The following is a 25,265-nucleotide window of genomic DNA, read 5'->3' as shown; positions in this document are numbered from 1 at the left end:
TGGCAGTCATGGACAGAGCCCGGCTGGACATCAGCCCGCCTGTCTGGCCTGTGGACAGTTGCCCAGCCTGCCGCTGGGGCTGGGCCAGGCGCACAGCCACCCCCCGCCCCATCTTCAGTCACCATTCCCTTGGACACCGTCACCAAAAGACACTCCCTTTAAAAATAAATTATGACAAGTATCTCGAACATGCGTAAATCGTAGAACATCATAGATCAGACACCTGGGAACGCTATCCAACACGATCAGAAATCGCGGTGCTGCTCAGAGCCTCACGTTTTGTAAAAGGAGAGAGAGAGACAGAGAGAAAGGTCTTCCTTTTGCCCCTTTTGCCGTTGGTTCACCCTCCAATGGCTGCCGCGGCCGGCTCGCTGTGGCCAGCGCACCGCGCTGATCCCATGGCAGGAGCCAGGTGCTTCTCCTGGTCTCCCATGGGGTGCAGGGCCCAAGCACTTGGGCCATCCTCCACTGCACTCCCTGGCCACAGCAGAGAGCTGGCCTGGAAGAGGGGCAACCGGGACAGAATCCGGCGCCCCGACTGGGACTAGAACCTGGGCTGCCAGCGCCGCAGGTGGAGGATTAGCCTAGTGAGCCGTGGCGCCGGCTAGCTTCTCTGCTTTCTATCCAAGTGCCTGTTGATGCACCTGGGAAAGCAGCAGAAGATGGCCCCTGTCACCCACGTAGGAGACGCAGATGACGTTCCAGGCTTCTGGCTCCTGGCTTTGACTTAGCCCAGCCTTGGCCATCATGACCATCTGGGAAGTGAACCAGGGGATGGAAGGTCTTTTGATCTCTCTCTCTCTCTCTTCCTTTCTCTCTGTGTAACTCTGCCTTTCAAACAAATAAAGAAATGGTGTGGTTTTTTTTTTTTTAAGATTTATTTATTTGAAAGGCGAGTTACAGAGAAGCAGAGCAAGAGAAAAAGAGAGAGGGGGATGGGGGAGGAGAGAGGGGAGAGAGGTCTTCCACCCGCTGGTTCACTCCCCGGATGGCTGCAATTGGTGGAGCTGCACCAATCTGAAGCCAGGAGCCAGGAGCTTCTTCCTGGTCTCCCATGTGGGTGCAGGGGCTCAAATACATGGGCCATCTTCCACTGCTTTCCCAGACTATAACATAGAGCTGGATCCGAAGTGGAGCAGCCGGGACTCAAACTGGTGCCCACATGGGATGCCGGCACTGCAGGCGGCAGCTTTACCCGCTATAGCACAGTGCCAGACCTAAGAAATGGTTTTTATTTTTTATTTTTTTGACAGGCAGAGTGGACAGTGAGAGAGAGAGAGAGACAGAGAGACAGAGAGAAAGGTCTTTCTTCTGCCATTGGTTCACCCTCCAATGGCCGCTGCGGCCGGCGCGCTGCGTCTGGCGCATTGCGCTGATCCGAAGCCAGGAGCCAGGTGCTTCTCCTGGTCTCCCATGGGGTGCAGGGCCCAAGCACTTGGGCCATCCTCCACTGCACTCCCAGGCCATAGCAGAGAGTTGGCCTGGAAGAGGGGCAACCGGGACAGAATCCGGTGCCCCGACTGGGACTAGAACCTGGTGTGCCGGCGCCGCAAGGCGGAGGATTAGCCTATTGAGCCACGGCGCCGGCCCAAGAAATGGTTTTTAAAAAGCAACATACAAACCATTCTCCTTAGCTCTTGTACTGGACAGAAGCAGCCCATGGGGCGAAGCTGGCAAAGGGCAGCCATTGGCCAATGCTGTTCTTGGGGGTTCACATCCTCACTAGCACATGCTACGGTAGGGCTTTCAAAATAACGTGGACTAGCGTCTCCCGTCATTTCTGTTTGGATCCTCTCACTCCTGCTGAGCTGTGTGTGGGTCATTCAAGTCTTCTGTGAATTAGATGTTCACATCATCTGCCCACTTTTCTTTCTGGTTGGCCAATGTTATGGTTGGAATACGATTTGGCTTTCAAACTCATGCGGGCATTTAAATGCCAAAGTCATAACTACGAGATGGAAGCCAAATCCAGTTATGGTGTTGATACAGTGCCTTTGCCCTGGTTGAATCCTGATGGCTTTGCAAGGAGAGAGACGCACACACACACTGTCTCTTGCCACATGATGCCCTGGTGCCACCTCCAGACTGTAACAGCAAAAACACCTGCCAAGCCCACCTGAGCATGGACCATGAACCTCTGAAACTGTGAGCCGAATAAGCCACAGGATCAGTCATTTCTTCAGAAGGTGATATCAGGAAGCCCAGGTAGGGGAGTGGGGAAGTGAGACAGGGCAAGAGGAAGCCAATAGCAGGTGTAGTGGTGAGCTGGTCACCGCGAGGTGACTGGGCTCACCCCACTGAGCAGCAAGGAAGCCAGCGTGTTTACCCACCAACTCCGTTCTTCTCTGCCTCTCAAAGAAATAAATATGAAATATGTTTTTAAAAAAGTCGATCTTGAATTTGACAATACTGTCAACTCTCCTACTAGCCCTAAGAATTTCTCTGTATATTCTCTTGGGTTTCCTATGTAAACCATAATATTATCCATAGATACAGGTAGTTTTCCTTTCTAATTCTTAAATTTCCTTGGCTTTCTTTCTTCCATTATAGCCAGAATCATAGCTTGTTGGGGTTGAGCAGCCTGGGACCTGACAAAACAATACCTTCCTAGGTTTTATCCTAATATTGCCTGAGGCCTTCGTGTGACATTGAGTAGACAGTGACAGGAGGCACCCTGGTCTACATCTTGACTCGGATGGACCTTGTGTCTAAATTTGTCCCATTTACTATGATAATGGCTGCAGGTTTATAAGGTTAATGCTAATACTGTGCATTGGATAACTATTCGATTTATCAAGATAGGATATTACATTAGTGAATTAGCTGACACTGACTCATCCTTGCGCTGTGGAATCAAACCTACTTTGCCATGACGCACGAGTTTTTTGTGGGTACACTGCTGTGTCTGACATGGTATTATTTTATTCATAATTTTGTAGTGCATGCTCATGATAGCTAATGTTCATTAAGTCTTCTGTGTTCTGAACACTGCTAAGCTGCTTTTCATGAGTTTCTTCATTCCATCCTGGAAGGTTTATTGTGAAGGGACTCTTCCCCTTTCAGAAAGAAGGGAATTGGGGCATGAAGACGCAAATCAGTTCCCTGCAATCACAGACAAGATGCACATACCGCGGCTGGCACCAGATGGCAAGTCCCGATCTCACCTGGCTCCCGAGATTGTGCACATCAACTACAGCCCCAGTCACCTCCCTCTGCTTGGATCTTTCTTTTTTTTAAATATCCTCATTTGTCTGATACCAAATTACACTATCCTCAATAATTAATTGGGTAGCTTTTTCTCTTTATTGTATAAAATATGTCAGGCTCCATAAAAACTCATTTCATCTGGAGTAAATCTCATCTTATTGACTATCTTTTGATCTGAGAGGCAGAGAGAGAGAGAGGTCACCCATCCACTGGTTCACTGCCTACAATTGCCAGGAGTGGGCCAGGGCTGAAGCTGGGAGCTGGGAGCTCATCCAAGTCTCCTACTTGAACAGCAGAGATCCGATTGCTTGGGCCATTACCGCTGCCTGCTAGGGTCTGCATTAGCAAGAAGATGGAGTTGGGTGCTGGAGCCAGGACTCGAACCCAGGCCCGCCAATGTGGGACACTGATGTTGTAACTGGAATCTTAAGGCCATCCTGGCTCTGTTTCTTAGCCTTCAATCGCCTCATATGTTTTCAGATCTCAGTTTGTAGGCTCATTTTGCTTTTTGCAAAATCTCAAATTTACAGAAAAATTTCAAGTGCCGTACCAAGAATTTTCCTCCTCCGTCATTTGGAAATACATTTGCAACACCATGTGACCCCATCACCCCTGAGTATTTTAGTAGACTTTAGCTGCAAACCAAGGTACGCTCCTGTATTGGGCTTTTGAAGACAGCCAATTACATCACCAAGCATCTCTGTATCTGGGGTAGCCCAGTGTATCCTCACAGCTAGATTCAAGCCATACACCTTAGGCAGGAATGTCACAGGGGGACCTGTGTCCTTTGCCTTGCATCCTATAGGTGGTGCACTATTTTGATTTGCTCCCTTTCTAGTGAATGTTAATTTCTGTAACTTTGTTAAGGTGTTATATTGCTTTCTATAACAAATTACCAGAAACATAGTAGCTTCAAACTAATTGGGGCCAGCGCTGTGCTGTAGCAGGTAAAGCTGCCGCCTGCAGCACAGAATCCCATATGAGTGCTGGTTCAAGTCCCGGCTGCTCCACTTCTGATCCAGCTCTCTGCTAATGCACCTGGGAAAGCAGTGGAAGATGGACCAAATGCTTGGGCCCCTGTGTCCACATGGGAGACCTGGAAGGAGCTCCTGGCTTTGGATCAGCCCAGCTCTGGCTGTTGTGACTGTTTCGGGAGTGAGCCAGAAGATGAAAGATCTTGCTCTTCCCCCCACCAGCCCCCCGTGACTCTGCCTTTCAAAAAAATAAATATTTTTGAAAATTACTTTTTTTTAAATTTTTTTGACAGGCAGAGTGGACAGTGAGAGAGAGACAGAGAAAGGTCTTCCTTTGCCGTTGGTTCACCCTCCAATGGCCGCCGCGGCCGGCGCGCTGCGGCCGGCACACCGCGCTGATCCGATGGCAGGAGCCAGGAGCCAGGTGCTTCTCCTGGTCTCCCATGGGGTGCAGGGCCCAAGCACTTGGATCATCCTCCACTGCACTCTCCGGCCACAGCAGAGAGCTGGCCTGGAAGAGGGGCAACCGGGACAGAATCCGGCGCCCCAACCGGGACTAGAATCCGGTGTGCCGGCGCTGCTAGGCAGAGGATTAGCCTAGTGAGCCGCGGCGCCGGCCGAAAATTACTTTTTTTTTCTTTGTCTCTAACCTGAAGGTCAAAAGTCCAAGGTCAGCCTTGTGGAGCTGAAAGCAAGGTGTCAGCAGGGCTGGTCTCTTTGGGAGGTTCCAGGAAATATCCCACTCCTTGTCTCTTCCGGCTTCTAGAGGCTGCCTTGGCTTTCCTAGGCTCACAGCGGCATCGCCCCAATCCCTGTCCCCATCTCTCTGTCTCACTGCCCCACTCTGACCCTCTCTGTCCTTGTCACTGGGACCCTGCGACCACACGGGGCCCACCTAGATGGTCTGGGATAATCTTCCCATCCAAGGCTCCTTAGCATCATCGCACCTGCAAAAGTCCCCTGGCCATTTGCTCACAAGGTCACAGTCACCGGTTCTGGGCTTCAGGACCTGTGCGTGCGTGTGTGTGTGTGTGTGTGTGTGTCTCATCAGGCTTGCCCTCTATCTTCTTCCGTGTAGACTCCCAGGGTCTATTTAACTCGAGGAGTTACAATTCATCACTGTCAGGACTGATCTCGAAGCTCAACCCATCCCACACATGGTCCCCAAGCTAAGGTGGCTTCGGTGTCCTGTCACACTCTGTGCACTGCCCTTATGTCTGGCACAGCGGTAGGCTGTTCTGAGACGCTGTGACCGTCTCTTCCTCCCCTCCCGTATTGGTCAGCTCGGCTCTTACGGCCGGGCAGGTGCCCCAGGTTCTGCGGCTTTCTCAGGCTCCCACGCTGGGGTGCACAGGGGAGCAGATGCACCCCACACAGCCAGGGCAGCAGAGCCGCCTCCCTCCCACCCAGCCCTGGGCCAGGATCAGGTGCACTCAAGCTCCCAGCTTCCAGCTCGGGGACTTCCAAAGCCCAGCGGCCCCGATCAGCGAGCGTTTCTCGGCTGCATTTGATGACCTTACTTCTCAGCCCTGGCCACAGTCTTTTTGATTTACGTTGTCTATCAAGCCTGTTCCTGCAGGTCTGGAGGAGCGGATGCGCCCATCCCGAAGGGAAAGCGAGCTCCGTTTCACCGCTGTTTTGTTTTTGAACATCATATGTGAGAATGTCAGATTACAGCCAGAAGAGTCTGGGGACCAACCCCAGGAAGCCACACTGACAGGACCAGAGAGGGGTGCAGAGCGTCTTTTAAGGGGTTCTCCTGGGTCCCCCCCCCCAGCCCCTGTCCTTCCTGCGCCACCTTGCAGGGTTCAGGGGGCGGGAAGCTGCCTGGGGCCCTTGGGTCCCTGATGGAGGGGCCAGTCCTGGCCAGGTTCGGCTCTGTCCTCTGTCCCGCGATGCCCACTGCCCCGGGCCTGCAGCACTGAGCGTGGCGCCCCTGGGCCGCCTGCCCACCCTGGCCCCAGGATGCCTGTTCCAGCCCCCTAACTAGGCAAGGGGTCCTGGGAGACTCCACCCTTCCCGAGTGCCACACCCTCGTGGGCGGTACCTGAGCGCCTGGCCACGCCCAGGCCGGCCCTGGGCGCCCCCGGGTCGCCCCGCCCATCCCCCAAGGGGCGGGGCTCCCAGCGGCCGTCCCTGCGGGGCCCTCCGCGGGGTCCTAGCGCCAGCTCTTCGCCGCTGCCGCCGCCACGCCGCTCGCCCTCCGGGACCCGGGCGAGCGCCACTCGCCGGCTGGCGGCTTAGGGCGCGCGATACCCGACGGCTGAGCTGGCGGCGGCTGCCATGAGGAGCGTGCACCCCCTGCTCCTCTTCTCCTCCCTGCTCGCCCTCTGCGGGCGCGGTGAGTGCTTCTGGGGGCGTCTGCGCCGGGCGGAGCGGGCAGATCCGGCCGTAGGTTGGGGGAGAGAGGGCCGCACCCGGGGGAGTGGCCCGAGGTGGTCCCAGCCAGAGGGGGCGTGGGCGGGGCCGAGGCCGCGAGGGCGGGCCGAGGGGGGGTGGGTCTGCGAGGTGCGGGGTGGGGGCCACCCTCGGGTCTCGGCCGAGCTCAGCGCTCGAGGTGGCTGGGGGCACCGACCCCGCCCAGGCCCTCCCGTCGGCTGCCCAAAGCCCTTCCCGGGCGGAGCGCGACGAGGTCGACCCCTGCGAGCGAAGCCGCTGCTCCGGGGTGAAGGGTGAGCTCCCGGGTCCGCCGAGGGCGCCAGGCGACCACCGGGACCTCCCAGCTCGCCAGCCCCGAGTGCACATTGGAGGGCGCACCTCCCCGGACGGCGTTGCCACCAGCCCTGGGGGGACAGCCTGGGCTGCGCGCTTGGCTGAGGCCGGGCTGGGGAGGTGGCACCTGGAAGGCGGATCCCAGACCTGGAGCAGAGTCCAGGTGTGGTGGGGCTGGCGTTCTCTGGGCCTCAGTTTCCCCATTTGTTCTACAGCGATGCTAGATCTCTGTACCTGGCGACTCAGGTGTCCGTGTGGTCCCTACAGTGTTTCTTAAGCATGGCCCTGGGGGAGACAGCCGGCGTCACCCCGTGCCGGATTCCTGAACCCCACGGTGAGCTCCCGGGGTTGGAATTTCAGGAGGTGCAGCCTGGGAGTCTGCGTGTGGCTGGAGAGGCCCTGATGGTGTCAGGTGAGCTCTGTGTTAGCGATGAAAGCTCACCTTTTTTTTTTTTTTAATTTTTAAAATTTTTAGAACAGGCAGAGTGGACAGTGAGAGAGAGAGAGACAGACAGAAAGGTCTTCCTTTGCCGTTGGTTCACCCTCCAAAGGCCACTGCGGCCGGCGCACCGTGCTGATCTGAAGCCAGGAGACAAGTTCTTCTCCTGGTCTCCCATGGGGTGCAGGGCCCAAGGACTTGGGCCATCCTCCACTGCGCTCCCGGGCCATAGCAGAGAGCTGGCCTGGAAGAGGGGCAACCGGGACAGAATCCAGCATCCCAACCAGGACTAGAACCTGGGGTGCCAGCGCCACAGGCAAAGGATTAGCCTATTGAGCTGCGGCGCCGGCCATCTTTTTTTTTTAAATTATTTTAAGATTTTATTTATTTGAGAGGTTGAGTTACAGAGAGGGGGAGAGACAGAGAAAAAGGTCTTCCATCCAATGGTTCACTCCCCAGTTGGCCACAACGGCCGGAGCTGAGCTGATCCAAAGCCTCCCACGCGGGTGCAGGGGCCCAAAGATTTGGGCCATCTACTACTGCTTTCCCAGGCCATAGGAGGGAGCTGGATCAGAAGTGCAGCAGCTGGGACTCGAACCAGTGTCCATGTGGGGTCCCTGTGCCACAGGCAGAGGCCCAACCTACTGTGCTACAGCGCTGGCTAAAGCTCAGCTTTGAAGAAGCTCTGTCAGCTGCCTTTTCGTAGACAGGACTCTGGGACTTCCTGCATCAGTCAAGGGCAGACAGAGGAAAAGCTGATGGAAAAGCCTTCCCTTTTTGAAGCCCACACGCCAGTGAGAGTCTGAGGTTGTATTCCACCACAGTAGGGAGAGCCGTTTTCCCACTCTGTGTTTGTAGGTGGGAAATAGGCGTTTCTACACTGAACGCTCACAGAGTTTAAAATTCCAGCTCTGGCTGCCAGAGAGCACTTTTCTAGGAAAGGCCCCCAGAGACCCCAGACCCAGGCTGGTGGGGCCCACTCCTCATCAGAATTGCTGGTCATGACTGACCCCTAGTGGTGGCCTTCTGTGTGATGGCTGGACTCTGACCCCCAAGTTAGCTCTGCAGGTTCCCCCTATCCTGGGCCCCTTGCCTTGTGGGCCTGCCAGGTCTCCCAGGGGGCAGGAGGCAGGACATTGGGCTGGGGAGCCCACAGGTGTGCTGCCCTGGGCGGGGTGGGAGTGTATTCCAGCCCACAGCAGCCTTCTCCTCCTTCCCATAACACACGATCACAAACACAGGGGCACGCACGCCGCCCCAGGCAATGCCGATTGTGGTGCCGGCTCGGCACTGAGGAAGCACGGGACCTAGGAGGGTGTGTGTCACAGAGGCTCCCTGGCCTGGCTCCGCCCCCTGCTGGCTGGGGTCCTTGAACACATTTCTGCCTTCTGTGGGCTCAGTTTCCCGTGCTGATAAATAGCGGTGTGGGCCAGATGGCCTGAGGTTTTGGGGACTTGGCCCCTGGGGGTCATTGGTTAAGTGCCTCAGAGGCAGGACAAGCCCGGAACTGAGCAACCTGAGTGTGTCAGGTGGGCTCAGGGCCGGAATATGAGCCCTGGGAGCCCCGGAGGAGCAGCCGCGAGGGGCTGCAGAGAGGCGGGAGCCAGCCTCCCCTGGTGCTGCAGGGCCAGGGGCTCAGAGCTGCAGATTCTGCCCCAGAGCCTCCCCCCATGTGCCAGATGGGCTTGGACAGGCTGCAGCCCTGTCCATCAGTGAGGGTCCATGGCATAGATGCAGTGTTAAAGCAAGGCTGCAGGGGGCACCCGGTTAGAGCCTGGGACAAGAGCCATCTTCCGGGGTATCCAAGCAGCTGGCTTCTGGGAGAGGGGCTGGGGTATGAGGGGGCGGGGCTGAGAATCTAGGCCAAGCTTCCCCAGGACTCCCCTCTGCAGAGCCCGGGGCGGTGTGGGGGAGGGGTGGCAGGTGCACTTGGAGCCTCTTGCGAGGCGCTAAATATTGCATCTGCTCCAGATGGGCAGCGACTTGGAAAGCGCATGCAGGCGGCTGGGCAGCGGCTGCTCCCTGTGGCCGAGTGTCCAGCCCAGCACCCAGCCGGAGTCGGCCTCCGGCTTGCTCCATTGGGACCTCCATGCTCTGGGTTCCTTGGCCGTGCTCAGAGGGAGGGGTTTTCAGTGGGACTCACAGTGGGGGTGGGGGAGTATGAGACCTGAGTTCCGTCCCTGGTGAGCTGGGCAGCCCCCGGCCAGCATCCCTGCCTCCCTTCTCTCTCCACTTCCCTCCGTCTCTGCCCAGTCCTGGTTCCTCCCCCACCTCCATCTCTCTTCCTGCTCCTAGACTTCCTGGGAGTCTCCCTCTTTCCCCAGCACAGCCCCACCTGCACCCAACACGTTCTCTCTGCAGACTTCAGAGCACCCAAGGAGGACCTCCCCTTCACCCCCAGACATGTGAGGGAGAGGAGCCCGGGGCAGATGCCACTCGGAGAGAGATCGGGGTATGGGGGGGCAGCCCTGAGGCTATGGGGGCTCAGGCCCCCCAGGGAGGCTGCGCTGGGGCTGGGTCTCGGACCTGGCTCTGAGCTGAGCCTTCTCCTCTAAGCTCCAGATCAGGACCGCTGGGCCCTGGCTTCTGGTGTCTCAGAGGGACCTCGTGCCCTGCAGGTCTAAATCGGAACCAGCCCCTGCACAGCCCTGTGCACTTTTTAGAAAAAGCACGGGCCGGCCGGTGCTGTGGCTCAATAGGCTAATCCTCCACCTGTGGCGCCGGCACTCCGGGTTCTAGTCCCAGTCAGGGCGCTGGATTCTGTCCTGGTTGCTCCTCTTCCAGTCCAGCTCTCTGCTGTGGCCTGGGAGTGCAGTGGAGGATGGCCCAAGTGCTTGGGCCCTGCACCCGCATGGGAGACCAGGAGAAGCACCTGGCTCCTGGCTTCGGATCAGCACGGTGCACTGGCCGCAGTGGCCATTGGAGGGTGAACCAATGGACAAGGAAGACCTTTCTCTCTGTCTCTCTCTCTCTCACTGTCCACTCTGCCTGTCAAAAAAAAAAAAAAAAAAAAAAAAAAAACCAGCACAGGCTGCCCCCAGCTCTGGCGGTGAGGAGTTGGTGCCCAGTCTGGGGTGCAGGTGCTTAGAGCAGGGGTGTGCTCATGGCCAGAGGGGACGAGAGAAGGAAGAGGTGCAGTGTCTGGGGAGAGAGCTGGGCTCTGTCGTGGTTGGGGGGGGGGTTCGGCCCAGTGGTGAAGATCCCTCTTGGTCAGTTGTTAGGCTGTCACTCGGGACACCAGCACCCCACCTTGGAGTGTCTGAATTTGAGTCCTGCCTCCACTTCCAATCCAGCTTCCTGCAAACGTGCAGCAGATGATGGGTCAGGTGCCTGGGCCTCTGCCACCCACATGGGAGACCTGGACTGAGTTCCAGCCCCCTGGCTTCAGTCTGGCCCAGCCCTGGCTGTCGCCAGGGGAGTGAACCAGTGGGTGGAAGAATCTTTCTGTCTTTCTTTCTGTCACTCTGCCTTTGAAAGAATAAAAATAGAAAAATAAACCTTGAGATGCCCACATCTCATGTTGAAGTGCCAGGGTTCCAGCTCCACTCCTGATCCAGTTTCCTGCTAATGTGCACCCTTGGGAGGCAGCTGGTGATGGCTCAAGTAGTTGGGCCCCTGCCACCCACATGAGAGACCCGGATGTAGTTCCTGGCTCTGGGCTTCAACCTGGCCCAGCGCAAGTCACTGTGGCTGTTTGGGAAGTGAACCAGTGGATGGAAGATATTCATATTCTCTCTCTCTCTCTTTCTCTCTCTCTCTCTCTGGAACTCTTTCAAATAAATAAATCTTTAAAAGAAACCCCCCTTGTATTTAACTTGAAGCCCCCAAGGGGAGGCCAGCTGTAGTCCCTGGCCATTGCCATCAGCTGTGGCAGGGTCTGACCAAGTGTGTTTCCCCAGGGGACTGCCGCATGGCCAATGCCGAGGAGAAGCTGATGGATGACCTCCTGAACAAGACCCGCTACAACAACCTGATCCGCCCGGCCACCAGCTCCTCGCAGCTCATCTCCATCCACCTGCAGCTCTCTCTGGCCCAGCTCATCAGCGTGGTAGGTGCGGCGGGCAGGAGAGGGGGGACAGCGGCCGCTGAGCCTGTGGGGCTGGGAGTCGGCTGACTGGACGCTCCGGTCACTGCCCGATTTCCAGGCAAGATCCCGATAAGGATCTGATCCTTAGCCATACATTAAGGAATCCGCCTGGCTGTGGGGAGCCCTGCCCTTGCCCCTATGTTCTGAGGCTCACTCTGTACAGCTGCCCGTGCCGTTAGCTGGCCTCTGCCTGGGGCACCAGTGAGCCGAGCCCCAGCAAATCCATGGTCCCGGGATCTAGGCGTAGCTATTCAGGGAGTGAATGCGAGGAGAGAGGCCGGCGTCTGGGGCCAGTGGGAGGCAGTAAGTCTTCTGTTAAAAAAAAATTATTTATTTATTTGAAAGAGTTACACAGACAGAGAGAGAGAGAGAGAGAGAGAGAGAGAGAGAGAGAGGTGGTGGTGGGGGTTTTCCATCCACTGGTTCACTCCCCAGTTGGCCACAATGGCTAGAGCTGCGCCAATCCAAAGCCAGGAGCCAGGAGCTTCCTCCCGGTCTCCCACGCAGGTACAGGGTCTCAAGCACTTGGGCCATCTTCTACTGCTTTCCCAGGCCACAGCAGAGAGCTGGATCGGGAGTGAGCAGCGGGACTTGAACCGGTACCCACATGGGATGCCAGCGCTGCAGGCGGCAGTTTTACCTGCTATGCCACAATGCCGGCCCCGGCATTAAGTCTTAATTCAGTTATTCCATGATGTCAGGATTCCAGGTCATTGTCAGCAGTGCCATGGCTGCACTTCTCTTCGTTTTCCTCCACAGTCACAGGGTGGCGGCCACAGCGCCAAATGTGAAATGCTCACGTGACAACGTCCATGGCTGGAAATGGCAAATCTTTTGCTTGGTCTTTCTTTCAATTTCTTTCTTCTTTCTTTCTTTCTTTCTTTCTTTCTTTCTTTCTTTCTTTCTTTCTTTCTTTCTTTCTTTCTTTCTTTCTTTCAATTTCTTTCTCTCTCTTTCTTTCTTCCTTCCTTCCTTCCTTCCTTCCTTCCTTTCTCTCTCTCTCTTTCTTTCTTTCTTTCTTTCTTTCTTTCTTTCTTTCTTTCTTTCTTTCTTTCTTTCTTTCTTTCTTTCTTTCAGATTTATTTGTCTATTTGAAAGGCAGAGTTACAGAGAAGCAGAGGAAGGGGGGGGGGGTCTTCCATCTGCTGGGTCACTCCCTAATTGGCCACAACAGCCAGAGCTGTCCTGATCCGAAGCCAGGAGCCAGGAGATTTTTTGGGGTCTCTCACACGGGTGCAGGGGCCCAAGGACTTGGGCCATCTTCTACTGCTTTCCCAGGACATAGCAGAGAGCTGGATTGGAAGAGGAGCAGCCGGGACTTGAACCAGTGCCCTGATGAGATGCCTGCACTGTAGGTGGCAGCTTTACCTGCTACGCCACAGCGTTGGCCCTTCTTTTTTTTTTTTTAATTTTGTTTATTTATTTTTGTTTTATTCAAAAGGCAGACAGATGAAGAGAGGCAGAGACAGAGAGCTTCCATCTGCTGGTTCACTTCCCAAATGTGCAGAACAGCCAGGGCTGGGCCAGGCCAAAGCTGGGAGCCTGGAGCTGCATCCAGGCTCCCACAGGGTGGCAGGGACCCAAGCACTTGAGTCAGTACTCGCTGCCTCCCAGGATGCACGTTAGCGGGAAGCTGGGTCTGAAGTGGAGGAGCCAGGACTTGAACCAGGCCCTGTGATGGGGGAACCACGGGCTGAGGTCTCCCTCTCTCCTCCCTGGGCTCCTCGTATTCAGTTAGAGTGACATCAGGCTCCGAGGATGTGGGGCGGGGTGCCAAGGAATCCCCTCCTCCTTGTAGCTGTTGTCTCTGAGTTGGGGGTACACCAGGGAGCCCTGGTCCATTGTAAACCTTCCCTGTCCGCCCCCGTGGGTCACAGCAGCCTGGGGAGCAGTCTGGGGGCCATGTCTGGCCTGGGGGAGCAGAGAACCCCCTCCCCCCAGCCTCTCTCCCCAGCACACTTGGCCCACCGGCCCAGCCCCTGCTGGAGAGGCTCCTGGCCAAATTACTGGCTGGCCCATCCCCAAGGAGGAAGCCTGGCCCAAGGCTGGGGAGGGAGTGGGGCCCTGTCCGCTCTGTTTCTCTCGCTTGCAGCCTGCCCCTCTCCCAGTCAGGCCGGCCAGGCTGGTGTCTGGGTCTCGCTGTCCAGCCAAGGGCTGCTTGCTTAGCGAGGTGAGCCCAGCTGCCGCCCAGCTGCTGCGCCCTGGGAGGGGGAGCGGGCAGGCAGCTCTGGCTTGGGCCGCCCATGCCAGTCCTGCTCCGTGTGCCCCGGGGGCTGACAGATGCCACCAGCGGCGGGGACACAGCTGCCAGCGCCCACCCTGTGACTTCTTCCCCACGAGGGCTGTCGGGTCTCTGAGAGCTTGGATGCAGAGCAAATGTTAGTTCTTGGGTTTTGTTTTTTCTTCTTTTCTTTTTCAGGGTTTGTTTTTTGAGGAGGCCAGGTTACTGGCACAGTTTACAGATGGAAGTTTCTAGAGAACAGGCCAAGGACCAGCAGGCCTTTGGAGCAGTTTTTAGGGGAGGGAGCCAGGGCCTGTACCCAGGTCCCCCGGCACAGGTAGCAGCTGCTGGGGGAGTCGGGGGAGAGAGGGACAGAATGAGGCGCCAGAGAACGTTCTGGACGGTAGCAATGTTCTAGATCTTGACAGGAGGTGCTTTTCGATGCCTTTGTTAGAACTGACCAACCTGCGCTGCAGACCTGTGCATTTCACTCCACGTAAATCACACTCGGCTGTCAAAGAAGTGTCTTCCACACAGAGGTTTCCAGCTTTCAAAAACAGTTAGAACTGGAAAAAATGCAAAAAAAAAAAAAAAACCACCAAAATCTATTTAAAAGGTAATTGGAGGCCACAGCCAGTCCTGGCAGGAGCAGGCCCTTGACCTGGGGGTCAAGGGTGCAGGTAACCCTGGGGGTCAGGGGTGTGGGTGACCCTGGGGGTCAGGGGTGTGGGTGACCCTGGGGGTCAAGGGTGCGGGTGACCCTGGGGGTCGGGGTATGGGTGAACCTGGGTGTCAGGGGTACAGGTGACCCTGGGGGTCAAGGGTGCAGGTGACCCTGGGGGTCAGGGGTGTGGGTGACCCTGAGGGTCAGGGGTACAGGTGACCCTGGGGGTCAGGGGTGCAGGTGACCCTGGGGGTCGGGGTACAGGTGACCCTGGGGGTAAAGGGTGCAGGTGACTCTGGGGTTCAGGGATGTGGGTGACCCTGGGGGTCGGGGTACTGGTGAACCTGGGGGTCTGGGGTACAGGTGACCCTGGAGGTCAGGGGTGCAGGTGACCTGGGGGATCAGGGTACAGGTGACCCTGGAGGTCGGAGTGCAGGTGACCCTGGAGGTAGGGGTATGGGTGACCATGAGGGCCAGGTTACAAGTGACCCTGGGGTTCGGGGTACAGGTGACCCTGGGGTTCGGGGTACAGGTGACTAGGGGTTGAGGGTACAGGTGACCCTGGGGTCAGGGGTGTGGGTGACCCTGGGGGTTGGGATACAGGTGACCCTGGAGGTCAGGGTACAGGTGACCCTGGGGTTTGGGGGTGCAGTGACCCTGAGGGTTGGGGTACAGGTAACCCTGGAGGTTGGGGGTACAGGTGACCCTGGGGTTCGGGGGTGTGGTGACCTTGGGGTCTGGGGTACAGGTGACCCTGGGGGTTGGGGTACAGGTGACCCTGGGGGTCGGGATACAGGTGACCCTGGAGGTCAGGGTGCATGTGACCCTGAGGGTTGGGGTACAGGTGACCCTGGAGGTCGGGGGTACAGGTGACCCCGGGGGTCGGGATACAGGTGACCCTGGAGGTCAGGGTATAGGTGACCCTGGGGTTCGGGGGTGCAGTGACCCTGGGTGTTGAGATACAGGTGACCCTGGGGCTCGGGGGTGTGGTGACCTTGGGGTCTGGGGTACAGGTGACCCTGGAGGTCAGGGGTGTGGGTGACCCTGGGGGTTGGGATACAGGTGGCCCTGGGGGTCAGGGGTGCGGTGACCCTGGGGGTTGGGATACAGTTGGCCCTGGGGCTCAGGGGTGAGGTGACCCTGGAGGGCTGGTGGAGAGAGGACCCAGAGGCTGAGAGGCTGATCACAAGTGCCGGGGGCAGCGGGAAGCATGCCCAGGACTGGAGGGATGTGGTGGGCGCTGGGGTGCCACTTAGGAGCTGGGACCCCAAGAGGGCCACCCAGAAGGACACAAACCTGCTTTGAACAGAGCAGTGCAGACGAGGTGAAGGTGACCCCTGCCCCTGCTCTGGGCGCCTGCCGGGAGCCACCGTGTGTGCCGTGTGGCTTCAGGTACAAGCCATGAGCCTGCGGCAGGCGTGCAGTGGGATGAGACAGAGGAGGAGCGGTGGGAGGGGGAAGACCAGACGAGTTGGCACATGGCGCCCAGGAGAGCGGGCTCCGACCGAGGGTACAGGGCTCGCTGGGAGAGCCAGGGCAGGCCTGCCGGGAGGCGGCGGGAGGCTGGGAGAGTGGGTGTCGTGGAGGCCTCGGCTTTTGTCCTGTATGTGAGGGGACCTAGCAGGGGCAGGTTTGAGGGGGACGATGGCAGGAACTCCGGAAAGTTCATTCCAGCCACATGGGAGAACGTGTGCGCGCATGCGTGTGTGTGCATGTGTGTGCATGGACACAGGTTAGGAGGGTCTCACAGTGGTCAGGTGAGAAATGAGGCAACAGTGGCCTGGATTATTCCCGTAAGATTCATGGTTCATTCACAAATGTGCATCACTTGTCAGACACGACCCAGTACTCTTCCCGGGCCTTCTTCCCTCCGACATGGGCAGGAGGTGGTGACCACACATGAGAAGGGAGGACAAGGACTGTGAAAAAAAGTAGGGCAGACGTCAGAGAGGGGGACAGGAGGGAAGGCCTTCTCTGATAAGGTGGCGTTTCTCTGTTTCATTGGAGAGACGGACAGACAACCAGAGAGCTCCCATGGACTGGGTCACTCCCCAAATATGCCCACAACAGCCAGGGCCAGGCTGGGCCAAAGCCAGGAGCCGGGAATTCCATCTAGGTCTCCCGTGTGAGTGGCAGGGGCCCAGCTGCTCGGGCCATCACCACTGCCTTCCGGGGTGCACATTAGCAGGAAGCCGGCCTAGGACTCTAACCCTGGCCCTGTGATAGGGGACTCAGGTGTCCCAACTGGTGACCTAACTACGAGGCCACTTTCCCGCCCTGACACTGCCGATTCCTGAAGACGACAAAGAGCAGCATGGCTGAGGGAGTGAGCAGACGGGATGAGCTGAGACAGGAGAGGGCAGGCGAGATGGAGACAGGTCACTTGAGCCTCCTAGGATGTCGGCTTTGACCTTGGGTGAGATAGGGAAGCAGTGTGTGTGTGTGTGGGGGGGGTGTGTGTGTGAGCAGGGCTGAGATTTTCAAGGGCTCACCCCGGCTTCTCTGTAGAGAACAGAACAAGGCAGCCTGGAGCAGAGGCCCAGGGAGCAGCCACTGCAGGGGTGCAGGAGACGGGTGATGGTGGCAGGCGAGTGGGCAGAAGCAGACAAGGTGGGCTGCATGGAGGAGGCACAATCTATAGGACTCAGGTCCGAGGGCGCAGAGTCAGGCAGACGGGTGGGGGGCTGGGGGAGCCACCTGGGCGAGGCTGGGACAGCTGTGGGCCCCTGGTCTGGAGCTCAGAGCCATCCGCAGCGTGAGCTCGCAACCCCATTTCCCTCCGCAGAACGAGCGAGAACAGATCATGACCACCAACGTCTGGCTGAAGCAGGTGAGTGCCCTGCAGGGCCCCAGCCCTGGTGTCTCCCTGTGCGCTGCCCTTCGAGCGCGTGACGGGCCTCGTTGTTGTTCAGGAGTGGACTGACTACCGCCTGGCCTGGGACAGCTCCCGCTACGAGGGGGTGAACATCCTGAGGATCCCTGCCAAGCGCGTCTGGCTGCCCGACATAGTGCTCTACAACAAGTGAGTGGGGGCAGGCAGGGCTGGGCAGGGCCGGGCGGGGCTGGGCCGGGCAGGGCCAGGCAGGGCAGGACTGGGCAGGGCAGGACTGGGCAGGGCAGGGCAGGGCTGGGCAGGGCAGGGCCAGGCAGGGCAGGACTGGGCAGGGCAGGACTGGGCAGGGCAGGGCAGGGCTGGGCAGGCAGGCTGGGCAGGGCCGGGCGGGGCTGGGCAGGGCAGGGCAGGGCTGGGCAGAGCAGGGCAGGGCTGGGCAGGGCTGGCACCGGCGGGCAGGCTGGGCAGGGCTGGGCAGGGCTGGCACCGGCGGGCAGGCTGGGCAGGGCTGGGCAGGGCAGGGCTGGGCAGGGCTGGGCAGAGCAGGGCAGGGCGGGGCTGGGCAGGGCCGGGCGGGGCAGGGCAGGGCAGGGCTGGACAGGGCAGGGCTGGCCAGGGCTGGCGTCTGCCAGGCAAACTGGGCAGGGCAGGGCAGGGCTGGCCAGGGCTTGGCAGGTGAGGGCAGGGCTGGGCTGGGCAGAGGTCCCGAATCCAGCCCTGGGCCTGGTGTGTGCTCCCCCAGGCTTCCGGGGTGCCGGGCTGGGAAGGAAATGGAGCAGAGCCAGTGCCCCCCACCATGCCCTGTTCCAGACGGGGGCTCAGGTGCAGCTGGTCCAAGTCGCCCAGTGCCCACCCCTAGTGCAATGCCCTTCCTGTCCTTGAGAGTCTCAATCGTTTTGTTGGGGCTGGTGTTGGTGGCACTGGCCTTCCAAAGCATTAAAAAAAAAAAAAAACAAGCAAACAAACAAACAAAAACCCTAGGTAGGTGGAACGAGGTAAAGGTCTAATTACATCTGCAGTAGCCGCTGTGAGAATGCAGTCCAGAGAGGGGCAGGGCTGAGTTCAAACTCAGCTGAGCTTCCTCCTAGTCCGTGGCCCCTGGAAGGAGCCACTCACGCTCTCCGAGCCTCCGTATTCCCATCTGTGAAGTGGGCGCAGTAACAAGCCTGCAGCCCTAGCCAGTTCCACCCTGCAGGGGGCAGGGTGGGGCGGGAGGGTGCATGCAGGCGATCCCCCCACGTTGCCCTGGCCTGTGCCTCGCCAGCGCCGACGGGACCTACGAGGTGTCCGTCTACACCAACGTGGTGGTCCGCTCCAACGGCAGCATCCAGTGGCTGCCGCCTGCCATCTACAAGAGCGCGTGCAAGATCCAGGTGCGGCACTTCCCGTTCGACCAGCAGAACTGCACGCTCAGGTTCCGCTCCTGGACCTACGACCACACGGAGATCGACATGTTGCTTATGTCGCCCACGGCCCTCGTGGACGACTTCACGCCCAGCGGCGAGTGGGACATCGTGGCGCTGCCGGGGCGCAGGACGGTGAACCCGCGCGACCCCAGCTACGTGGACGTGAGCTACGACTTCGTCATCCGCCGCAAGCCGCTGTTCTACACCATCAACCTCATCGTGCCCTGCGTGCTCATCACCTCGCTGGCCATCCTGGTCTTCTACCTGCCGTCCGACTGCGGCGAGAAGATGACGCTGTGCATCTCGGTGCTGCTGGCGCTCACCGTCTTCCTGCTGCTCATCTCCAAGATCGTGCCGCCCACCTCGCTGGACGTGCCGCTCATCGGCAAGTACCTCATGTTCACCATGGTGCTGGTCACCTTCTCCATCGTCACCAGCGTGTGTGTGCTCAACGTGCACCACCGCTCCCCCAGCACGCACACCATGGCGCCCTGGGTCCAGCGCTGCTTCCTGCGCACGCTGCCCGCCTTCCTGTTCATGAAGCGCCCGGGCCCCGCCGAGACCCCGCAGCCGCGCCGCTCACGCCCGCCGCCGCCGCCGCCCGAGGCCAACGCCGCCGGTCTCTGTGGGGACCCCATGTACTTCGTGAACCCGGCGGCGGCCAAGTCCCCCGCGGGGCTCCCCAGGGAGTTCCGGCCCCGGGCCTCGGCGAGGTTCCGGCAGGACGTGCAGGACGCGCTGGAGGGGGTCAGCTTCATCGCCCAGCACTTGAAGAGCGACGACGAAGCCCAGAGCGTGAGTCGCCGGCCCCGCCCCGGCCCCAGACCCAGGCCCGCCCCTCCGGGCCACGCCCCGGCCACGCCCCCGTCACGCCTCCGGCTCCAGACCCCGCCCTACCCCAGCCCCGACCCCACTCCGGTCCCAATCTCGCCTCGGGCCCGCTCCTCCGGGCCACGCCCCAGTCTCACCTCGGACCCCAGACCCCGGCCCGCACCTCCAGGCCCCGCCCCGGCCTCGCCCCCGTCACGCCTTCGGCTCCAGACCCCGCCACCATCCCCGCTCCCAGACCCCGCCCTACCCCGGCCCCGGCCCCGCCCCGGCCACAGTCTCTCCTCGAGTCCCAGACCCAGGCCTGCCCCTCCGGGCCACTCCCCGGCCCCGCCTCCGGCCCCAGACCCCGCCCTACGCCAGCCCCGGCCCCACCCCGGCCCTAGTCTCGCCTCGGGCCTCGGACCCGGGCCCGCCCCTCCGGGCCACGCCCCAGCTCCGCCTCCGGCCCCAGACCCCGCCACTTGCTCCGTCCCGCCACCCACCCCACCCTAGCCCCAAACCCCGCCCCGGCTCCAGGCCCGCTGCCTCCGGGCCCCGCCCTGGCCCGCCCCGCTCCGGTCCCCCTCTCCCAGGTTCCCCAGAGTTAACTGGCAGCATCTCTCAGACGCTCAGGCTCCTTGCACAAGGGCGCTGCTATGGCTGCGTGCGTCGGGTGGGCGGGGCAGGGGAAGCCCCGCATTGTGTCTGCTTGGGGCTCTCCGAGAGCAGACCCTGAGCTGAGGACCGAGCAGCGATGATCGCAGAGCAAGTTCCTGCAAGCACAGGCGGGGGACAGCAGAGAGCCAGGCGAGGACGCTGGAGATGGGCTGCAGCTGTGGGTGTCCAGGGAGTCCCCCCACCCCCAGTTAGGGACCCCTGAGGACTCTGGGGTGCAAGCCTCGGAGGCCTGCCCACCAGCCCCTGTGCCCCGGGGACTTGAGAGAGGCCCCAGGACGCTGACCGCCCCCCTGGCCAGCTTGAGAGCAAGCACCCCTGCGGCTGGACCAAGCCTTCGGGCAAGGAGAATGGACGTGCAGGCGCCTGCCAGGGGCTGGGAGAGGACTCTGCAGCCTTTAGGGAGCGCTGCAGGGCTGGGGCGGCGCATGGGGCGTCTGCTCTGGTCCTCTGCAGACTGGCCCCGGGGCTAGAGAGACATCCCTGGAAATGCTGTTGCCACCAGGGCAGTCAGTCCCAAGTGGAACCAGTAGACTTACGGATTTCCTGAGAAGAGGTTAAAGTTTACTTGCAGGCAGCTAAGCAGGGAACGCTAGAGTCTGCTGTCTCGGATGACTTCTAGGGACGATGTAGTGATAGTCGCTGCAGATGGCAGCCCAGGCTGTGTAGTGATAGTCACTGCAGATGGCAGCCCAGGCTGTGAACGGGCTTTTGCACACAGCGAGGCACCTCCCCTCAGCAGCTGCAGGGGGGAAAAGAAGGCGTCTCTGGTTTCTTAGCTCTGTGCAATTCCTTTTTTTTTTTTTTTAAGATTTATTTATTTGAAGGGCAGAGTTACAGAGAGGTAGAGGCAGAGAGAGAGCAAGAGGTCTTCCATCCGCTGGTTCACTCCCCTAATGCCCTCAACACTGCACCAATCCAAAGCCAGGAGCCAGCAGCTTCTCCTGGGTCCCCCACATGGGTGCAGGGGCCCAAGGACTTGGGCCATCCTCCACTGCTTTCCCAGGCCACAGCAGAGAGCTGGATGGGAAGTGGAGCAGCCGGGACTCAAACCGGTGCCCATATGGGTTGCAGACATTGTAGGCAATGGCTTTACCTGCTATGCCATAGTGCTGGCCCCAAACTCATATTTCTAATACCCCTTTTTCATCAACTTTTTAAAAAAAGATTTATTTGAAAGAGTTACAGAGCGGGGTTGGGGGGAAGGGAGAGAGAGAGAGTTTTTCCATTCACTGGTCCACTCTCAGTAGCCGGAGCTGAGCCAGGCTGAAGCCAGGAGCTGCAGAAGGGTCACCCATGTGGGTACAGCTTGGGCTGCTTTTCCCAGGCCATTAGCAGGGAGCTGGGTTGGAAGTGGAGCAGCCAGGACTCGAACCAGCACTCATATGGGATGCTGGTGCTGCAGGTGGTAGCTTGACCTGCTACGCCAGCCTGGCCGTTTCTGAACTTCTTGGCGTGCTCTCATACACCGTTGCTGTCAGAGTCTTGCCGTAGACTAGCAACACCTGGGAGCTTGTCAGGAGTGCAGAATCGGGGCCCACCCCATCGCTGCTGAATGAGCCCTGCATTTGACCTATATCTGCTGAGTCAGCATTTAACCAGTTGGGGGGGGGGCACCCCCTCCCCAGGGGAGTCCTAGGCATCTCCAGTGTGGGAAGAGCAGCTCTCCAGGACTGTCAGAATTAACTTCTAGAACACTGATGTGTTGGTGCCAGTCTTCAGCATAACACCTTTGAGGAGCTCCGCCTCACCCGGTTCATTGGCTGCCAGACAGTAGCGTGCAGCCTGGGGCTGATGGCTAAATGAGAACCTTGGGCAACTTGCAAAATGCAGCTTCGGGGCCACCCATTCTGTCCGAGCCAGGGTCTCTGGGGAGGCACCCGGGAGCCTGCCCTGTAAGCCGCATACCCAGTGACTGGTGTGCACCCTACAGAGAGAAGCACTGATCTGCCATGGCCCCCTGGCAGCCATGCTGAGCCCTCGCGCCCCCACCACTCACAGCTGCATTAATTGCAAGGCTCTTGAGGGCAGGGGCCAGGCAGGGCCGGCTGTTGTCCTCACCATTGCCCATTAAGCTCCAGCCACACGTTACGGCTAACACTCCCAGGTGCCCCGTGAAGAGGCTTGTACCAGAAACCCCATTGTGCCTATGAGAAGCCAGGCTCTGAGGGGTTTGCTGGCCTGCCCCGGGGTCACACAGCTGGCCCTGGGCAGAGCTAGGCTCAGCGCCCAGATCTTTCTGATGGCCTTGGATCCCCTGGTCCCCCTGAGCACGTGCTGGGCTTTCTCCGATCCCTGTGCTCGGCCCAGCTCTTGCACCCGCTGGTGATTAGCTGGTCACTATAAATAGCCCGAAAATCTACCGAGAGAGGAGAAAGAACCCATGCACCCCCAAAAAAGAAAACAAAAGCTGTTTCAAATTGGGGCTGGCACAAAGCACCCCAGGAAAGCTAAGGAGCGCCCCACAGAGCCGTGTACCGGGGACAGGCAGCGGTGGTGTCCGGCTGGGGCCTTGGGGGCGGGGTTAATGCAGGATTCACCTGCAGGAAGGCTCACGCCCCTGACAAACCAGGTCACTGACCACCAGTTTGCCTGTTGCTGCTGGCATTTCCAGCTCCACGGCCGGCCCCGGGGACCATGCAGCAGGCAGGTGGAGTGGCACCTCTGGAGGCCACACCCACAGCCGGGTCTCTGAAGACCAGGGAGGAGGGGCTTCAGCAGAGCAGAAGGGAACGAGTGAACGGATTTCCAGGTGTTCTTCAAGTCCCCACTGGGCTGGACGCACCCCAAGTCTCCCTTTAGGCAGAGAGGGCTTGGGGTAAAAACAAGAGGAAGCGGCCTTATGACCCTCGGGCATCACCCCCTTTACCTAGCACCAGATCAAACTCCCAGGGGGCTTCAAAAAAGTTCATGGGAAAACGGAATTAAAAAGACAAGTGCGTTTTGGTGCCAACGTTTTGGAAAGTCTGGGCATCATTTCTTCATGAGCACACGTGTTGTTTCCATGTCGTTTGTGGCATGAGTGACACCTCCTATTCCTGTGTTCAATCCAAGGTACCTGGTGTTGGGGATGGGGGGGGCTCGGCAGCACCCTGGGTGGTGGTGGGAGCTGACTGGTGGCATCAGAGGACAAAGAGGCCCAGACCTGGGGTGGGGCTCCGAGCCTGTGACCCAAGGGGCCCCCCGGACACAGAGGGGGGGCCTGACCCCGGGGAGGGAGGCGCCCGTGCCCGGCACCCGTAACCAGCTCGCTGTCTGCCTGCAGGTTGTCGAGGACTGGAAGTACGTGGCCATGGTGGTCGACCGGCTGTTCCTGTGGGTCTTCGTGTTCGTGTGCGTCCTGGGCACCGTGGGGCTCTTCCTGCCTCCCCTCTTCCAGACCCACTCGCCCTCCGAGGGTGCCTAGGCCACCCGGCTGTCCACAGGCCCCTGGGGGAGTGAGCTGAGCACGGACAGGCGGGCAGGTGGCCGCCTGCTCCTGGGTCATGGCTCATGAGGCCCTCAGTGCGTACGTGACTGCCAGCCACTCAGGACGGGCGTGGAGCGGGCACCTGCGCTGCCCCCTTGCAGTGCCTTGCAGGAAACCCCAGCAGGAGGCGCCGGCTGTCTTCTTGTACCTGCAGCGGGAAGAAGGACATGGCCGCCGGCACCACCGTCGCCGCCCACCTCTCCAGCCCTGGCCTCCCACTGGGTTCTCCGCACCCTTAGTCCCTTGCCCTCTGAGGTCTTTCCTGGCTCAGAGCCCTTGCACCTGCTGTAACCTCTAACCGGGCTCTTCCTCATGCCTCCAAAGCTCTTTCCAGGTCTGTTCTCCCATGACACCTCCTCCGAGCAGCCCCCCAGAGCAGGGGAAACATTTCCAACCCCCTCCCTGCCTGCAGCTCTCGTTCAGCGGCTCATTGGTCACCCACATCTCACGCCGTGGAGTGCAAGCTCCATGACAGCAGGGCCTGGGACACAGCTCGGCACGTGGCAGGTGCCCAATAAATTATTCATTGAATGGATGTATGACTCCTCCTCCTCCTTGCAGCTCATGCACGGGTACCCTTCTTCCAGGCAGCCATCCCCGCTTCCCCCGCCTGCTCCCAGACGCTGCCACTCGGGCTGATGTCCTGAGTGGTTCCTCTACACAGTCTCGTTCACAGCCTGGCATGTAGCAGCATACGGGATATTAGTGGAACTGCAGAGAATTCTATTGGATTATAATACACAATAAAAGTGGCCGCATAATGCTTAGCTTGGTGAATTCTTAACACTTGAGTAGTTTTGTGTGGCAGGAGGCAGGAGCCATCTTTTTCTGTCCCTTTTCAGTCCCACTCCCTCCACTCCTCGCCCCTTCTGCACCTCCGCTGCCAGTCTCTTCAAGAGCACCATTTAAGTGCACTCGTGCGTGTGCAGGCTTTGCAGACTGGCAGAGCCCCTGAGACCCTTCGGAGGGTTGGGTTTGTTGGTTCGGCAGCTGAGCCGGATGCCCTTGTGTGGGTGTTGAAGCCCATTTGGACTCTTTCCAGTTTGGGCCAGTTAGGAATAGAATTGCTCCACGTTCACGGCTAGGATTGTGCCTGAACAAAAGTTTCCTTTTCTCCAGATACTCCTGGGTGTGATTTCTGGCTTATATGGCACACGCGCGTGCATACTTTTATAAGAAATGATCAAGCCATAATGCCAGTGGCGTCCTGGCCAGCAAAGCAGGAGGGACTCAGTTGCTCTCTGTCCTTGTCTGCACTTGGTATTAGCGTTTTTAAATTGTAGCCACTCTCGTGGCCATGGACAGGTACATCACCCTGGTTTGTATTTATATTCCTCGCAATGGCTGGTGATCTTGAACATCTTTTCGTGTGCTTTTGTTTTGTTTTCTGTCTATCCTCTTTGTTGAAGTGTCTGCTTAACTCTTGCTCATTTTAAAAATTGGGTTGCGGGGGCCGGTGCTGTGGCGTAGTGGGTAAAGCCGCTGCCTGCAGTGCTGGCATCCCATGTGGACACTGGTTCGAGTCCTGGCTGCTCCACTCCTGATCCAGCTCTCTGCTATGGCCTGGGAAAGCAGTGGAAAATGGCCCAAGTCCTTGGGCCCCTGCACCCATGTGGGAGACCTGGAGGAAGCTCCTGGCTCCTGGCTTTGGATCAGCACAGCTCCAGCCGTTGCAGCCATCTGGGGAGTGATCCAGTGGATGGAAGACCTCTCTCTCTCTCTCTCTCTCTCTCTCTCTCTCCCCCTCCCTCTCTCTCTCTCTCCCTCC

The 25,265-nt window shown here is 59.1% G+C and overlaps 1 protein-coding gene across 1 annotated transcript; it reads left to right on the top strand.

Annotated features, from left to right (window-relative positions):
* Nucleotides 1–6,312: 6,312 nt before the first annotated feature.
* CHRNB4 (cholinergic receptor nicotinic beta 4 subunit) lies at nucleotides 6,313–24,260 on the top strand. Its single transcript, XM_070054621.2, has 6 exons — nucleotides 6,313–6,522; nucleotides 11,232–11,380; nucleotides 17,090–17,134; nucleotides 17,217–17,326; nucleotides 18,402–19,338; nucleotides 23,294–24,260. Exons 1-6 carry the CDS (start codon nucleotides 6,465–6,467, stop codon nucleotides 23,432–23,434), a joined length of 1,440 nt encoding a protein of 479 aa, XP_069910722.1. The 5' UTR covers nucleotides 6,313–6,464; the 3' UTR covers nucleotides 23,435–24,260.
* The last annotated feature ends 1,005 nt before the right edge of the window (nucleotides 24,261–25,265 follow it).

Source organism: Oryctolagus cuniculus, chromosome 12 (assembly GCF_051225735.1).
Source record: "Oryctolagus cuniculus isolate XC-2025 breed Fujian yellow rabbit chromosome 12, ASM5122573v1, whole genome shotgun sequence".
Lineage (NCBI taxonomy): Eukaryota > Metazoa > Chordata > Mammalia > Lagomorpha > Leporidae > Oryctolagus > Oryctolagus cuniculus.
This window is presented reverse-complemented; position numbering and strand designations above follow the sequence as displayed.